Source organism: Ostrea edulis, chromosome 6 (assembly GCF_947568905.1).
Source record: "Ostrea edulis chromosome 6, xbOstEdul1.1, whole genome shotgun sequence".
Taxonomy (NCBI): Eukaryota; Metazoa; Mollusca; class Bivalvia; order Ostreida; family Ostreidae; genus Ostrea; species Ostrea edulis.
The window spans coordinates 664,910-683,864 of record NC_079169.1 but is presented as its reverse complement, the minus strand read 5'-3'; the positions used below and the strand labels follow the sequence as shown (position 1 = coordinate 683,864).

The window sequence follows — 18,955 nt, the reverse complement described above, 5'->3', positions numbered from 1 at the left end:
TATATGTGTAACTGGAAAGGAGAAAATGCAACGGAGCAGACCGGGATTCGAACCCGGGTCCCCTGAACTGTTCTTGCAGTAATGCATAGCATTACCACTCATATGAGGCATTGGATTAAGCAATGTTGGAGCGTGGGGTGTGTGAGCTTGCTCACTTTTTCTTTCATTTGTCACTGCACAACTTTGGGATAATGAAAGAAAGCAGAGGTGAGCAAGCTCACATACCCCACGCTCCAACATTGTTTGACAATGTCTCACATAATGAATGGTAATGTTATGCATTACTGCAAGAACAGGACAGACTGACTCAAAATTCTCAGTTCAATAGGGGCATAACTCCCAGAAAAATTATTGAATCAGAATTTCTTGGCAATATGCACATCTACACAGTGTGTCCTTATTAACTACAAAGTTTCACGAAATTCTGTTGAGTGGTCTCAGGGGAGTTGTGCTGACAAGAACAGGACAGACGGGCTCAAAATTCTAAGTTCAAATGGGTATAACTCGCAAAAAAAATTTTGAATCAGAATTTCCTGGTAATATGCACATATACACATTGTGTCCTAATTAACTATAAAGTTTCAAGAAATTCTGTTGAACATTTTCAGAGGAGTTGTGCTGACAAAAAAGGGGACTGACAGACTGGTCAAAAACATTATACCCTTCGCAACTTCGTTGCGTGGGGTATAATTATGTAAGAAAGAGGAAAGATTGTCACATGTATTCCTTTTGTGTGAGCCATTTAATACTAAATGATTAATACACCATCCTGGAAATTAATAACTAAGAAATGACATGTCTTGTATGGAGGTTACATGTATGTATATAGTGGTTGTCATCACATGTGACGTGATTCTAAGAGATTACATTAATTTCTTGATGTTTGAAAAGCATGTAATATATAGTGGTTAATGTCATCACATGTTCATAGGCACACTGCTCTCTGAGGGTCGGGTGGGGCAACAATCGGGGGGGAAGGGGAGATCAAAATGTTTACAATGAATATACAAAAAAAATTCAAGATGGCAAAATTTGAAGGACACATTGTGTAAAATTAGTACAAAGCAAGCATCTTCATATTATAGATTGAAATTTGTTGTTCAAGTTAATTGGGACACTGGGGCCATTAGATTTTTCCTCTCTTTAATCCTCACGCCTGGGTTCATGTAAAGAAAACTCCATTTGAATTCAGATCCCCCCTCCCCGTTCGGATTTGAAGAAAATCGAATCTGCATTGAGGAATCCGATGCTTACATATTGCCACTTAGATGTATATCATGGCCCCTGCTGGTCTTGAGAAGATTTTTGTTATTTCCTCATATATTGCCATGCAAATATTTCATCCTCTATTATAGCCCCACCCTATCCCCCAGGGCCTAAGTATGAATAAACTAAAATCTGCAATACTTGAGGATGCTTGCACATTGATAGACACTAAATATCGTGGCCCTGCTGGTCTGTACAAAAGATTTTATTTCTTACGCATGTACATCTTTAACCCCCCACCTTACCTCTTGAGGCCATGCTTTGGACAAACTTAAATCCTCATTATGTCAGGAAGCTTCCACATAAGTTTCATCTGTTATGCTTTTTGAGAAGATCTTCAATGACTCCATCCCATTTTGATTATCTCTCCTTGGAAGGGGAATCTCCTTCACCAAAGGACAATATGTGCAAAGTTTCATTGAAATTGGTTCTTGTGGAGCCCAAAATGAACATATACTCAAATAATTGAAGAGATCTTTTATTATTTGAAGATATTATGAATTCAATTATTGAGCGCAATAATTGAAGTTTTACCAATTCAATTGATGAGAACAATGATTGATTTGATGCACACATTAATTCAACTGATGAGAGCAATAGTGGATTCTCAATTATTGCTCTCATCAATTCAATTGACGCGTGCATCAATGTGGTTGAATTATTGCTTGCAAAATTTTAATTTGGAGCTCAGTGTAAATGATTTGATGATATCTTTAATTCAATTGAAGATATATCTTCAATTTATTTACCAAGCTTTTGTATTAGGAAGTCAATTATTGCATGCATTATAATTGAATCATTGATCTCTTTAATTGTATCATGCATCTATTTATTTGCCGATATCATTTAATTCATTTGAAGAGATCAGCAACAATTCAATTATAGCAGTCATCAATTCATCAGAGTAATTAAATTAATGCTATCAATAATTCAATTTGGGCACACAATTCAGAATTGAAGATATCATTAATCATTTGAAGACCATATTTCATTGCAATGTTACATGCATCAAATGAATTGATGAGCTGATGTTAGTTTGGCACTCAATAGATTCTGGAGATAACAGATTGACACATTGATCAGAAAAAGTCACTAGAGTCTTTGGCTCAAATGAGCTTAAAAATGGTCTCTATGAACTACATGCCCATGGTTCATAATCTTCAGCCAATTCACTATCCTCAAACAAAGATAAAGACTGTCATAAGTCTGGGATACAACTGTAAAAAAAAAAGTGTAAAACTTGAATCCATTTATGACCCTGTATTTTAAACAACTACCGGTATCTAAAGGTCAACCCCCACTGATACTGTCATACACTTAATCCACCACTGATACTGTCATACACTTAATCCACCACTGATACTGTCAAACACTTAATCCACCACTGATACTGTCATACACTTAGTCCACCACTGATACTGTCATAAAGGTCAACCCCCACCCTTAAACTTAATCCACCACTGATACTGTCATAGTCAAAGTGGATTTTATTTCTGGAAAGCTGCTGCTGAAGAAGAAGAGTGTCCAACAGCCACCCTTCTCTGCTGAAAATCTTCACTTGTCCATGATCAGCCTTTGACTCTGGTGAGCTAAGATTACAATTTGTGAAATTATCACATCCTTGTATGAACACATGGCCAATGCAGGCTTGGCTTACTTCACGCCTCAATAAAAGAGCCCGATGTATAACTACTAAAAGAATGAAGCCAATGGACTAATTTTCTCTCTTTCAAAACAGGAAGGAAAGAACAGATGAGATTATAGACATCAAGTTTAATGTAATTTTACAAAATGAAATATCACAGTTTAATGAACAGAAGCAATTACAACATTTATTTAACACCATACATTTTGATAATAATTCAGAAACAAAATCTAAATGTCTTGATTAAGAAAATCATCCACGAATTCAAGTCTTACAATTAAGCATCAAAACATTCAATGTCTTCAGTGATGTATAAAAAATCTATAATTTTGAACATTAATATCGGATATTGTATTGTTCATCATCAAACAAAGAAATGAGGATCCAAATAGAGCTGTAGTTGGACGATATTCTTTGAAAAGGAATTTGAAAGTTTTAACAAATAAGTATAAATATGTCGGTCGTGCGAGCTTCCAATCTAAGTCTAGCTCAGCATAATGTTGCACTGTAATCCTCTAATTCAGATGGAAAATCATACTGAAGTACAGTGAATATCGTACCGGTATATACCATTATTTATGATCATGAAAGACAGAAATCTTAAGATTTGATGTAAATGAACATGTATCAATAAAAACTATTTCACATTCATTTAATATTAAACACTTAGTCAATAAGACATTCATGAAAATACATGTACTTTTCTGTTTACATTCCTTTAACAAAAAAAAGGTTAATTAAATTTCATGTTGAAACAAAACAAAATGTGCAATACACAACATAACTAAAAGAAAACACCATTGTGTTTATACTCTGGTGATGAATGAAGTGTTCTGGATAAATCTCCGATAACTCTATTGTCAGTTTAACTGAACTCTCGATTCCGCATTACCATTGGAGCAACCAGGGTCCAGATATAGAGGGCACCACATACCCATGAGGACACAATCTTCACCCAGACTGAGGGCATGTTGGCATTCAGAGTCTTGAAATCTGAACTTGGACTGCAAAGAAAGAATAAAGGTGAAATGACATGCAGTGTATTTCCATCAAACAACACATCATCCAGACTATACTTATTCCATGACTAAACCTGCTACTTGAATTCGAAACGAAGACAACCAAACTCAGTCTGCTCACTGTTTTACTGTCAATAATTATTTCAGTTAACAACACATGTTTATACATGATATTGTATTTAACAATCAAGAACTTTATTTTCGCAGTCTTGCCCTCGACTTCATAGCAAGATAATTAATTTCCATTCATGTTCTGTTGGTTTATCATTTAGTCTACATAAATGTATAGTTACACAAAATTATTCAGGAGAACCTTAATTCTGTGGCAACTTCACAAATTCACAAACAAATAAAGTTCATGCAGAAGCAAGATGTGTTTCTGAATCATTTTGGCAACAAAGAAACAAGAATATAGCTTCTTTTAAGTAGGTCAAACTCCAAGGTCACAAGGTCAAACATGTTTAAAATGAAAGGTCATAAGAAGAATGTGCATAAAAAAAAAATGAGAGCCCTATCACTCTCTATTCGAATTTATGAACAAGATTACAGTTTTGGTTAAGTGGGTCAAACTCCAAAATTTTTTTTACCTTACCTATTCTAGTTGTGAACCCATATAACAAGATAAATTTTGACCAACAAGAGGTACTGTGAGCAATGCTCACTAAGAATACCCCCCGCTTACCCCAATCTCCCAAAGGGTGTTGGTAATAGGTAAAACTTCAGTATTATGATCCAAAAGGTATCTAGGAACACAGCATCTCAATGCGATGAAAAAAGCCATTAAAGAATTTAAATGGAAACCATATTGCTACTTCGATGTCCAGTGCACGTGACCTTTGACCTTTTGACCCCAAAATCGATAGGGAACATCTTCATCCCATGGGTAGTCCATATGTATGATATGGTGATTGTAGGTGGAAAGGATAACGCTTTAGAGCCCGGAAACCATATTGCTACTTCAATGTCCAGTGCACTTGACCTTTGACCTTTTGACCCCAAAATCGATAGGGAAGATCTTCATCCCATGGGTATGTATGATATGGTGACTGTAGGTGGAAAGGATAATGCTTTAGAGCCCGGAAACCATTGTGTCTACAGACGGACGGACAGACGGACAACCCGATTCCAGTATACCCCCCCCGCAACTTGTTGCGGGGGGGTATAAAAATTTATCAATTGATGAACCCAAACAGGCAACAATTTTTATACCTTAACAGGTCATACTGGGTTACAATTTTGACCTAACAGTTCATACTGGGTTATAATTTTGACCTTGCTTGTGCCACTTGATGAGGTTATACTGGGTAACAATTTTGACCTTACCTGTACCACTTGAGGTTATACTGGGTTACAATTTTGACATTACCTGTATCACATGATGAGGTTATACTGGATTACAATTTTGACCTTACCTGTACCAGTTTGTGAGAGTCATCATCACGTACAGAGAACCCAGTGCCAGCATGAAGTGAAAGAATGAGTAGCTGTAGGCCACCATCTCCTCCTCATTGTCCCACACGTGTTGTTTCCCTTTCTCCTCATCACCAGAATCAGACGCACCTGTAAACAAGTGCATGAGTACAAATTCCTCAACGATGAATATCCTCTTTAAATTAAATAGTCAAGTGAAATTTTAGAATTTTAAAGACATGCAGGTGGTGTAGATAATAGTTAATTCATTAGAAGGAGGACAGGTTACAGAAACAACTTGAATTTACATACTCCTCTTTATCATTACTGTTCTTTATCATTACTGCTCTTAATCATTACTACTCTTAATCATTATCTACCCTATTGTTACATGTATATATGTATGAAAGTTTTTAATTAGAAAAGAATTTAACGGTTTTCGTGAACTAGAATCTGTATCAGGTGGAACAGCTACAACTGACTACATAGTCATGTATTCACAAAAGGAGTTTGTGAACAGTGAAGGCCACAGGCCCATCAAAATTATTTCAAATGTTAATACACATAGCAGAAAGCACAGTATAAAACAAAAAACACACTCAGCTTTACATCAAAGGAGTCCAACAAAATCCTGTACATGCATATCATCCTCACCAGTGCCAAAACTCTTATCCCTTTAATGCCACCATTTGAAGGACTAATCATTTAAACCCAGATATTTCTAAATATGTAACACCCACCCACCCCTATCCATTTGCATGAAATTCTAAGAAGTTTCAGATGGTGACAACAGTGAAACGAATTTGCAGAACATCCAATGGCGGCATCAGGGGAAAAGAATGTTATTCTAGCGGATATAGAGTTAAACCCTTCAAACATATAATAACATTATATGCAGCCTTTAATCATCTCACGTAACCTTTAAAATCCAACCTATATACAGTATATGCAGTCTTTAATTATCTCGTTAAATCTTTAAAAACCTACATATACACATGTAAGTACGTTTGAACCACATGTTATAAGAATGAAGATTTCAACAGACATTTTTATTTTCCATTGTAGATTGAATATATCTCCACTTCTAAAACTGAATTAAATTTTCATTTTCCATTTACTTTTGGGAATGACATTTCAAAGAAGCATCACATAATATTCAAACACAGATTCGAATTGAATTTTATGAAAGTTACTTCCTTCTGCACTTAAGTATTTACAAGCTAAAACCGTTTCCTGTGATATATTGTGTTATTCATTGTTTGTCCAACCTTACCTTTAAAAATTACAAATTCATGAACATAAATATCCTCATTACTCTCTCTCTCTCTCTCTGTCTCTCTCTCCTGATGGAGTGTTGCAACTACATGTATGTGTGTAAACATTTATGACAGACTCATAATAAGAAATACATGTATTACTACCATAACTTGATCCGGAAGTCTTAGATCACGTCAAGTTGACAGGTGCGAATCGTGAAGCATCAAGTTCGATCTGCTGATCCGCGCCTGTCAACGAGATGTGATCCAACTCTTTCGATCAATTTACTGTAGTAATGATTAATTTATCATATACCTCTTTGTGTATTTTTTAAATCCACATTTTATGAAATGTAATTCCAAATTATCAAAAACATAAACATACAGTGAAATTATTTTTTGTGTACGCCATTTTGTTTGTGACGTGGTTGATATTTTCCACATAAAAAACATTGCATTGATGCATTGCGACCTCATCAGTTTCAAAAACATGAAATGGATTCAGTCGGATCGCACTCTATGAATTTTACAGTCTCAAAACACGGATTATTGATGGGTATATAATAACAAAGAATTTAAAAGAAGATGACACTTATACATGTATAGATCATTCTGAAAGAAGATGTAGCTTTTTAAAAGAACTAAAACTACTCTACCCATATGATATTTTATTGATTAAACAATAACACATAGAATAAGAAGACGTACACGGTAAATGTACTTGTATTAAATCTGTGTGAGAAATTACTCCAGTTATGAGGATAGTAGGTTTATAACACACATACTTACCCCTGTAACTGTCACCTAGCACAATCAAGATAGTGACACATATAGTATTTTTTATAAATTACTAATCTACTGTAAGAGTGCTTATTTACGCTGGGGGTTTTTCCTCACCTAACAGTACGTGTGGGGGAGTAACTCAATATAATATATATTATATCAAGTATTTATAACTATACACATGGGGGAAAAATGTCCATCCCTCTGAAGAATGTTCCATAACTCTCATCCAGGAATTAATCGGTTCCAATCATAACTTCCAACTTATATACATCCCCAATTTTCTACCAACTTTATTACGTTTGCATGCATTTTGTCTGAATGTGATGCAGGGGTTGAGCATAGGAATTTTAGTCTATTGAATATAAATTATGAGTTCAAGCCCCTCAAGAAGCATATCATTTTTTTTGCAATGCAAGAACAATTTTGCGAATTATTGATGCAAAGGTACCATGGAAAATTGAAATGAAATATTCAATTTCAAGAAATATAAATAAAATTTAATATCAGATATAACTAACAAACACTCTTCCAAAAGATCCAAGGAATGAACAACTTTAAAACGACATGACCAGCAATTTTCATTCATATAGTTTATCACCAAAAAAAATGCAAAATCAACACAAAGCACAAGTATGCTAGACCAGGTCAGGTAAAAGCTGAATGTGTTTAATGTCTGAATATCTACACCTAGCCATACACTGTCAGGTAAAAGCTGAATGTGTTTAATGTCTGAATATCTGTGAAACTTTGTTTTACGTTTGTTGTGGTTACCAAAAATATCGCTTTCTTTTGTTCATTTCTCATGGATGCGCAATTAACAGAATTGATATAACTTTTGATATTCAAAAGTTTTTATACTATACACTAAATCATGAAAATAAGTTATGAACCTGTGTCACTTTGGATTAAACACTTATGTTAACAGCAGAACTAGCTTCATTTATAATTAACTTTTAACAAAAATGCAATGAAACTTCAAATTGACCAGGAAGTGAATGTTCGAGACTCAAGAGTAAGAGTTAAGTAGACTGACCTAGTTATCGATGATTTATAAATGCTTGAACTCACTTTGATGTTCCATACATGCACTTCAAATTCATGCTAGATAGACAGGTACATAGATAAGATAAGATGAGTTTATTCCAATTTTGGGCCCAGAGGGCATAACAGTAAGACAGTTTAAAAAGAAGGAAATTCAAAAAAGAAAGAAAGTTTACATGTATTACATAGTTTTGAACTTTAAATTTTTGGCATCCTTTATTTTTCAGAATTATAGCCTATGTACCAGAATTTAAGTGCACACATATTTCATCAAGTCTCAGAATATATGCAAGCATGGCACATATATTGCACCAATTCATAAAACAACATGGGAGGGTTAGAATGCAGTGTTTTGCAACTGAAAGCATTTTCTTAATAGTGTAAATGTGAAATACACAGCATAGGGAACATGAACAACATCCAATTCACATTTCATTATATCTCATCTACGATTTAACAGAACTCAATGCATGCAGTGTTTGCATTCTATGAACTGATTCTTTCAATTTGACTCTTTGAATTCAACAAATGACAAATATCTTAAAATTGAATTCAGAAAAGTTAAAAATAAATAAAATTTCTAACATGAACATTTATCTTTATATTCATACCATCAATAAGCTGAGCATCACCTAAAATTTAGACAAAATCTCATTCAGAATATTTCTTTTGGGAGTCTTTTCTTCTATTTAGTATGTATGAACTTACAAAGTAACTCTGCCTTACTCTAAATGTGAAGTCTTATGACTATCGGTCATCTGATAGGCAGTGACTTTAATTTCATCCACATCTCACTTTATAAATTTTCTGCATACCTGAATCAGCCTGAAGTACAGTTCTCTCTGACATGGTTAACTTTCCAACCTGACTGTTGCTAGAGGTGCGGATGCTGAAAATGAATACAGGTATGATTAATGTATGTTAAATGCCAGGCCGATTTCACAGGGAAGACATAAAAAGGAGACTAAGTGCTACTACATAATTGAAGACATTCATTTTTTTCATGAACACAAAATTCTGTACATATATGTAATGGAATTTGTAGATTAGACTGACCTTGAGGAGATTTGACTGACCTTGAGTAGATTTGACTGACCTTGAGAAGATTTGACAGACCTTGAGTAGATTTGAGTGACCATGAGAACATTTGACTGACCTTGAGTAGATCTGACTGACCTTGGGGAGATTTGACTGACCTTGAGTTGATCTGATTGACCATGAGAACATTTGACTGACATTGAGTAGATCTGATTGTCCTTGAGGAGATTTGACTGACCTTGAGTAGAGCACAGCCAGAATCCACAACAGTAGAGCCAGGAGACTCTGCCAATCAAAGCTGTTGGACTTTACAAAATCACCGTTTCCATTGTCTGCACTACTGCCATTCAAAAACAGGTGTTCCAGGTTGGGGTTGCAAGTCTTATCTGTAACGGTTAAAAAACAATAACTAACCAAATATGTTCATTTACATAGTGCATCTATTGATACAAAGATCTGTCATCTTGTGGTACCTGTATACAAGTAACAAGGATTTAACATCACAATATAATGATTAGAGATAAAGGTGTGGATGTAAGCACCCTACCTGGATTGTTGGACATGGCAGACCAGGTGAGGTACATAATGTACAAAGTCATAATAGAGGACTGCAGCAGACCAGAGCGGGGATTCACTGGAAGAGAAACATACCGGTTACAGATAAAAAAAAAAAAAAACCATAGACGTAGGCCTAGTAACAAGATCATATGGGCGGATCCAGAAATTTTTTGAAAAGGAGGTTAAGACCCACGATAGTTTCCAACTAAAAAGGGAGGTCGCAGACCCAGATGACACAGAAAATGACTTGTTCTTAGTTAAAATGTTCAAACTGAACCTAGATCCGCCACTGATCATGCACATGTTGAGCGGACATTTCAAGCTGATCAATGACATCAAAAGGATAATTGAAAACACATCACATACCAAATGTTTGAATTCATAAAAAGATGAATTACTGCATAAAGTCTCTATTAAATTAGAGCAGAGGTTTCGTCTTTTGTTTATCTAAATTACTGTCATAAATTTTTCTGCCGATTTTCGATTTCACTCATAATACAATGATATTAGCTTGAATGAAGATTTTTTTAAAATATCTTACCATCTTGTATTTTGGGTAAAATGGCAATGACAGATATGGCAACTGCTAGGATCAAGTTAAAACTTATGAAGAACTTGTGTAATCCACAACTTTCAGCCTGTGAAAAAAAAATATCTAATATATCTTGATGTGTGTCACCATCGAAATATATGTATTAAAAAAAAAAGAATACAATGCCAACATGAATATTGATAGTTTTCATTTCAATACAACGATAAACCTTTTTATTATATAGCTAATCAATAGTCTAATATAAAATCTGCGTAAAATCTAGAGAATGTTAGCGTTCAATATCCTGAGAATTTATTGAACGTTAACTTTACATTGCGTAAATTGTATGCGCCCGAAACATTCCGAGTATGAGCGTTCAATATTGACGTTACCGTAACGACGTAAACAAGCCAAAATGGCAGACGACGGTCCTCCGAATCTGACAGAGCCGGTATTTGATATTTACTTAAGCAAAATGTTTCACTGTACATAAATTATGATGTCCCCATTTACAAAATCAGTTTGCTTCATGAATTAATGACAGGTTAAATATTGAACAGTTAAGAAGTGCATGCTGTTATTGCACACTGCCAATATTGATGAATTCTCGTCTATTTTGGAGTAGTTTGAGGAAAAGGGATATAATTTAACAACTAAATACTTTAGCTATATAATAAAAGGGTTATTGAACTTATATAGGTGAATATTGGCACTCGTTGGCTGTCAAAATGCACTCGCAAGCTTGTGCATTTTCACAGCCAACTCGTGCCAATATTCACCAATATAAGTTCAATAACCCTATAATATACAGCAACTTATAAATCCAAGTTTCATAAATGAAAACGAAAGTTAGACACATGCAGCAATCATCACTAGCAGCAAAATTTAAAATATCGTTAATTAATAATATTTTACCCAAGTATTACACTTGTTCTTTGCTATAGTTATAGAAACACATGTAAGTGTGAGTTCCTCTGCTTCATTAATCAACATCCAACCTTCAATAATAGTTCCACATAGTACATAATTATACCTATATGTGTCCCTGTACAGTAACTGCGAAGGACATAGAATCCCAAAGGTACACCACCCCGACCCACACAGTACATCCATAGAATCCCAAAGGTACACCACCACCAACCCACACAGTACACTAACATACTTACACTGCCGTAGTAAACGTAGAATAAAACAACAGCAACAATGGCCAGGACGTAGAACACAAAAGTGAAGAACAGCAAGCCTGAAAAATAGCATGACTTTCATCTAATGAATGCAGCCGTAGAATTCATCTAATTAATGCATATTCATCAGTAGAATTCATGTAATTAATGCATATTTATCAGTAGAATTCATCTAATTAATGTATATTTGTCAGAATAATTCATCTAATTAATGCACATTTATCAGTAGAATTCATCTAATTAATGCATATTTATCAGTAGAATTCATCTAATTAATGCATATTTATCAGTAGAATTCATCTAATTAATGCACATATATTTGTAGACTGGATGTCTTGATGAGATCTGAAAGATATTCATGTACAGAAACAGTCCTTCACACTCCATAAGTTTCAAATCTTCCATGACATTTCAGAAATAATTTCATTTTTGAAAATACCTGAGGACATGACCTGCAACACTTCACGTCAGTGTGTTAGCGCTTCACGAAAAGTATGCGGTCGTCAAGCATTGCTGTTCATACCCTCATGTACATTTGTATCATGAAGTATTTATTTACATTTTACTTCCATTTCTGTCAGCATATTCCTAGCTTTTGAAATTATAGTCCTACTATATTTATATAGATTCATACACACATTTACGTACCTTCATAAAGAATTGGCTAAATTGCTATCATTTCAATTGGTAAAGAAATCAAAGGTAAAAAAAGGCAAACAAGGAAAATGTAAATATAAAGAAAAGGAGAATTGATTCACATATTACCAAAATAGTAGCACTTAGATTCTGTCTCCTCGTACTTCTCCACCCAGCTTTCTGCCCAACCATGCGCGAAGTCAATCAAGAGAATCAGTTGGATGATTATGAAGAGAAAGGCTCCCACTAAGCCAACATACATCCACGCTGTAAATCAGATAAATATATGTACATTTAAAATCATTGATAATCAAGCACACAATTTCAATGTGACCAGAGATTATACTTCATCTTGGGATTCTGAAAATTTCTGTCTTGCTGACATGCAGTTTTTTATGGGAATTTAGAAAAATGTACACAAGTTGAGCAATGGTAAAAATTTTCCTTTACAATGGTGAACTTATATCGTTTTTAACATTCTTATTGTAGTTTTGAAGTAATTCACTGTAAACAAAAAATATATGCCCACCATCACCTATGTGGCAAATATTGATCTAAAATGTCTGCATGATAATGAAAAATAAGAGTCATCTACAAACCAGGGGCAAACACAATACTAAGTTTGATCTCTCAATACACAGAGCAGACATTTCTAAATAACCAGTCATCCAAGTTATGACCTTTCACCTTGTGACTTGGAAACCATTGAGGGTAATCTAATTTTAGCAGGTACCAGTGTACCAAGTTTGGTGTCTGCCATCAAAGGGTTCACAAGATATTAAGATATGAAGCGGAAAATATTTTCTGATGTCCTTACTTTGATCTGGTGTTGTTAATCAGTAGAAGTCGTCTGCATCTAAGTGTACCAAGTTTGATGTCTGTCAAGCAAAAAGTTCTCACGATATTGAGCACACAATATCTTTCTATGTCCAGAGTAATTTAACTCATGACCTTTGACCTCAAAAGTAATAGGGGTCATTCACTCCATAGATAGAATCAGTGTACCAAGTCTGATGTCTGTTCTTAAGATATTGAACAGAAATATCTTACTTTGTCCAGTTTGATCTTTGACCTTGCGACCTCAACATCGGTAAGATTAATCTACTTTCTAGGGGCAACCACTTTACCAAGTTTCATAACTATCAAGCAAAGGGTTCATTAGATATTGAGTAGAAAAGACTTGGTCTACAGACTGACAGGTGCAAAATAATACATGCATGCCCCCTCTTTTTCAAGAAAAAAATTGAAATGAAGTACAACTTTCTTTGAACACAGAAATTATCCATTATTATTCTAAGTGTTCTAATGAGAAGACATTCACTTACCGATGCCAAATTCACCTCTAGGAATGAAGAAGGCTCCAACACAGATTGCAATCAAAACAAGAATCTTGATGGCCCAAAAACTGAAAATGGATGACATAAATGTATTTAATATATTCTTCATTTTGAAATACTAGAATGAGACAACAAATTAGTTATCTAAATGTTAAATATATATACAAATTTTACTTATATCTATAGCTGCAGGCGTCACCTATACATGTATGGTACATCTTATTTTGCAGGACATTTCTTACCCATTTTGGATGCCAGACCTGGGATCTTTGGATGATTTCACATTGATCATTATCAAACAGAAGAGGAAAAAGAAACCCGTCATGGCAAAGCAGATCCGATACACCGAGAGGTAGCCCACCACATCCTTACAGTCCAGGAGTTTTTCGTACACTTGTACCGTGTGTATGTTGAAATCCTTGCACAGCGCTGGTATCTATAACAGTACAACCGTACCATTTTACACAGTAATATTGGAGATGAAGGTTTACATTGAATTAAACATTTCCGTGATATAAGTGTAACGATCGAGAGTAATGATCCCACCACAAAATATGTCAATCCAATATATCTGGAAATAAAAGAGCACTCAAAGAGAAGATTGACATTCATTTATTCTTCGGTCCAAAAAATGGTTCTGATAGTGTTTTTTTCAACAGCTTCTTTAATATCAAAAAGTAGTCTAATTAAATGTTAGTTCTAAGAAGACTTCGTTAAACATAAAAAGTTTTAACTAAGAACCATCTGACTCAATCTGATTAAAACCAGATACTTAGATCCATAGTTGACCTCACAATCAAGTTGTGTGAGCAAATCTATAGATCTGCATGATTTTTTAGACAAGAGTTAAGATTAAATTGATTTAATTTTGACTCTTCATTTTGACGCAATGTTAAGACAGTGTAAATAGATTTGGAAATGGTATATAGTACTTTATAAACTCGATATCAGAGGAATCATAAGTCTGACCACGTTTTATTCAATTTGGCTCAGCAGTTTCTGAAGCAAAGATTCTGGAAATCTTTTTTTTACAAAAGCTAATGGATGCAAACTAACAGCAGTAGCTCACATCATGTAACTTCAGTTCAGGCAAGCCAAACTGTTTATGTTATGGCATGATGAGGAAACCAGAACTCTCTTCATAATTTTGTCTTTGACATCTACAGTGTGTGAAATTAATGTTCGACCAATGGACAAAATCTAAAGAAAATTTGCCCAGTCTACAGTGTATAAAATTAATGTTAGACCAATGGACAAAATCTAAAGAAAATTTGCCTACAGAGTGAATTAATGCAGTCTTCAAGACAGTTAGACATTTTAGACTTTCTGTAGTTCGATCATTATTTGCCTCCACTATGTATACAAATTAGACTTTAGAAAATATTAAAATGACTAAACATTGCTGTAAATTATATCATATTAAAATATTAAGTAATAAATCCATTTTAAGTTAAGAAATGAAATACAAATAATGAATCCAATAAAAATTAAGGGAATTTTATATTTTGTTGTTGGTCTTAGTAAATCAGCAGTCTCTGACAAATCGCAGGAGCCCAATGCCCGGGACCAGGTAAAATTGGAAGCGGGCATGTGAAAATTGCATACTTACAAGCCCAAAGGGCATGTAAATTCCAAGGCTTAAACTTCCTTATTTTTTTTTTATATCAGTGTACTTTTGCTTTTGATTCAAATGATCAATTCATTCATCAGATGTTTCATTTTCATTTGTGAATAATGTAACATATCAAATTAAATATCATCTATAGCATTAAATATACTTAGAGTGTTTGTTGATTTTATTCTTTCAAAGTGAAGCATAAAATCTTAACAACATATTATTCTACCACAGTTTCCAAGAAACTCTTTTGCATTGGGAATAAAAAGTGTACAGATTGGAAAAAAAAAGTAACAATAGATGTTCTAAGAAAAATGAATTTCCTTGGCATTGAAAGGCAAAAAAGAATAAAATTACGAAATAAAATTCTGGGCATGTGAATATTTGTTCGGGCTGGTAGACTTAGTGGATATCCCTGCCCAAATGGCATGCGCTAAAAAAAAAGATCTGGCGAAGACTGAATCAGTCCCATTTATAGAATTTGAAATTGTGGTATACCAACTGCCTATAGTACAGAAAAGTAAGTTTCACACACTGCGTCTATTTGACGTGATATATTTATTTTATACATATCTCTGAGCTGTAATTACTGTACCTTTTCCAGTTCCGTTTGAAGTCCAGGAACAAGGAAGATGCTGGCTACAATGGTCCCCATAATTAACAATAGGGAATAAGCAATTCGAGACGCTGTGGAATTTTTACATGAGGGACAAGCCGCACAGCAAAGACTGCACGCAGCACTGCCACAACAACAGGCAAGCTACAAATAAACAAGAGATGTTTGTAAAACACATACAGGAGGGACAAGTCGCACAGCAAAGACTGCACACAGTTCTGCCACAGCAACAGGCAAGCTACAATTAAACAAGAGATGTTTATAAAACACATATGCCCCCCCATGATGCAAAATTGAAAGGATTATACACATACATCATTTTAATTGATAGTAGTATCATCAATTCAAAATATTGAGCAGACAATATCTTTTTATGTCAAGAGTGGATTGACCATGTGACCTAAAAATCAATAGGGGTCATCTTCTCCTTATGCTGTACCAGTGTACCAAGTTTGATGTCGGTCAAGCAAAGGGTTCTCAAGATACTGAATGGACAGTATATTCCTATGTCCAGTTTGACCCTTGACCTTTGACCATGTGACCTAAAAATCAATAGGCGTCATCTTCTCCTTATGCTGTACCAGTGTACCAAGTTTGATGTCTGTCAAGCAAAGGGTTCTCAAGATATTGAGCGGACAGTATATTTCTATGTCCAGAGTAGATTGACCCTTGGACCTGAAAAACAATAGGGGTCCTCTTCTACTCATAACCAACCCACAGATGAAATATCTAGACCACCACAATGGTAGAAAATCTGTGGCTGGACCAGGAATCAAACCTGGTACCCCTGCATTACTAGTCAAGTGCTCTAACCACTGAGCTACTGTATCTAAACCGATCTATATTCCCAGTCTGTATAGCCCAGTGCCTCACTGTATCGAGCTAGTTAAATGTTTTCTATAAAAATATTTTAAACCATCAGCATTTTGTATCAAATTTGTAATGTTAAGAAAATACATCTTTTCCTCAACCTACACAGTAAAAACAATTTCGATTTTTTTTCTTTCAAGTCGTGAAAAATACAGTGTGCAACTTCTGTTTGCTTCATGTTAGTTGAAATTGGAGAGTTCAATTGTATCATGCTACGTCATCAAATCGATTTATAGAGCTCAAAAAGTAACATAATTCAATATTTGTTAAAATCTTACAAGACACTTGGTTTTATTCTTACATCTGACCCATTGTAATAAAAAGATATGCATAGTACAAGGAAAATTGATGATGCCTTGCTTAATTTTCATGCTCTGAGCGAACAATAATGAATGATTTTTTAGCACCAAAATATTGTTTTCCTACATTTGTCTACATTCAGACACTGAAAATGCTTAATTTGAATAAAGAATGATATATATAATGTTTGAAATATCTAAATTGTACCTAAACAATTTATCTTATATGACTTTGCAATAGAAATAAAACTAAAGTCATATTTAAATTTTCATGAAAATATTTACCTTTTAGCATTGGTGCAAATCACGTAGTCTAGACAACAAAAATAACTGGACGATATTTTGAAAATAAGTCAGAAGGAATGGACTAAGAATTAAGAAAATATTCAATCTAATTAAAATTAGATGTTACATCCACTCGAGTACTCGCATACATAACATCTAACAATATCCCATAGAGGGTCACGTCAGAGGTCATATTCAATTGACCAATGAAATAACCTCTGGCAAAATCTTTAAATGCTCGTCGAAGGGAATAAGTCTAGAGTGGTTCCAAATGTAAAAAAAAAATTCGCAATGATTGGTTGATATTTTTACATAAATTTGACGTCCCTGAGCTCCAAAGAGACTCTACCTGAAGAAGACCCACCAAACACAAGAGTAACACTATATGCTGCCACCAATTTGTAACATGTAGCGGTCACCCAGCCAAGTGCTGATCACACTCACCATTTCTTAACTTGCATGATCAAGAGAGACTCTACCACATCACTACAAAAGCTAGATCACTAGAGAGGCAGTATAAGTTCCCTACAATCAATATTCCATATATAATTATAGATATGTGCAGAGCGAAAGTGTGAACTCTTAATTGCTTATTGCTTGTTTAACCTGTACATCCCCCCCCCCCTCCGAGGGTCCTTGATTGGTGAAAAAACAATATATATATCAATATCAATATATATATATATATATATATATATATATATATATATATATATATATACTGTCTGCTACCATATATACTTTAATTCAAAATATATTGCCCGACTAAACATGATTTCATGTTTTTTATTCCAAAATTAACTCGCTGCCAAGGAAGCATTGCACATGCCTAATCAACAAAAATAAAAATATCACAATACAATGGGACGCACGATACCGTGAGAAGCGAGTATAACCCCAACTATTACACTACTACCCCCCCCCCCCCCCCCCCCCCTTACACAAACTTTTCCACTGGACTTTGAATAATGTCCAACAGAATGTCACGTAGCGTATCACCGAATAAGTGTTTTGATATAACTATAAAAAAAAACATTTACACTCCAAGACAACAAAATGACAATTGACATTTTGGTTGATAATCTAAGCCTAAAGATAAACAAGTAGTATAAATATAGCCTTGTTAAATAGTTGGATACAAACCGAGCCTATAATACAGCCCATCTTTTACGTCGTCTGAATCTCCTCAATGTTCCTTTTAAAAATATATGGATTCTAGAGTCTGTAACCTACAAGTAAACTTGGGTATTAATGATCATATGACATCAAAACCCGACTACAGATTAGTCAGAAAATGGTTCCTGCTTTGTTTACGAAATGGCGCAGTTTAAACTCTAACATACAGAATTGATACGGAAAGAAGTAATTATTCCGGATATATTAGTCGACAACATCAACAGAGATTATGAAATATATCATCTGCCGAAGGATAATCTCGAAGATCTATAGTACATATGTGGCTCAGCATTGGTCATGATTGTATTAATAGAGTATGGATATAACCTGATACATTTAGTCCACTCTAATTAAAATTAGATCCTACGATCGCTACAATAATATGC

The 18,955-nt window shown here is 34.5% G+C and overlaps 1 protein-coding gene across 4 annotated transcripts; it reads right to left on the bottom strand.

The window, feature by feature from the left end:
• Positions 1-3,019: 3,019 nt before the first annotated feature.
• Positions 3,020-18,744, bottom strand: LOC125645861 (serine incorporator 3-like). 4 transcript variants are annotated; one of them, XM_048871733.2, is made up of 14 exons: positions 18,537-18,742; positions 15,919-16,083; positions 13,951-14,144; positions 13,697-13,776; positions 12,501-12,638; positions 11,718-11,794; positions 10,561-10,657; positions 10,009-10,095; positions 9,700-9,847; positions 9,239-9,312; positions 9,035-9,055; positions 7,386-7,400; positions 5,343-5,490; positions 3,020-3,915 (listed from the first exon to the last, which is right to left on the bottom strand). In XM_048871733.2, the coding sequence occupies exons 1-14, from the start codon at positions 18,555-18,557 to the stop codon at positions 3,777-3,779; spliced, it is 1,404 nt and encodes a 467-aa protein (XP_048727690.2). In that variant the 5' UTR covers positions 18,558-18,742; the 3' UTR covers positions 3,020-3,776. The 4 variants fall into 4 exon arrangements, with proteins under 4 accessions (XP_048727690.2, XP_048727691.2, XP_048727692.2 ...); XM_048871734.2 differs by lacking the exon at positions 7,386-7,400 and having other exon boundaries at positions 18,537-18,744; XM_048871735.2 differs by lacking the exon at positions 9,035-9,055.
• Positions 18,745-18,955: the final 211 nt, after the last annotated feature.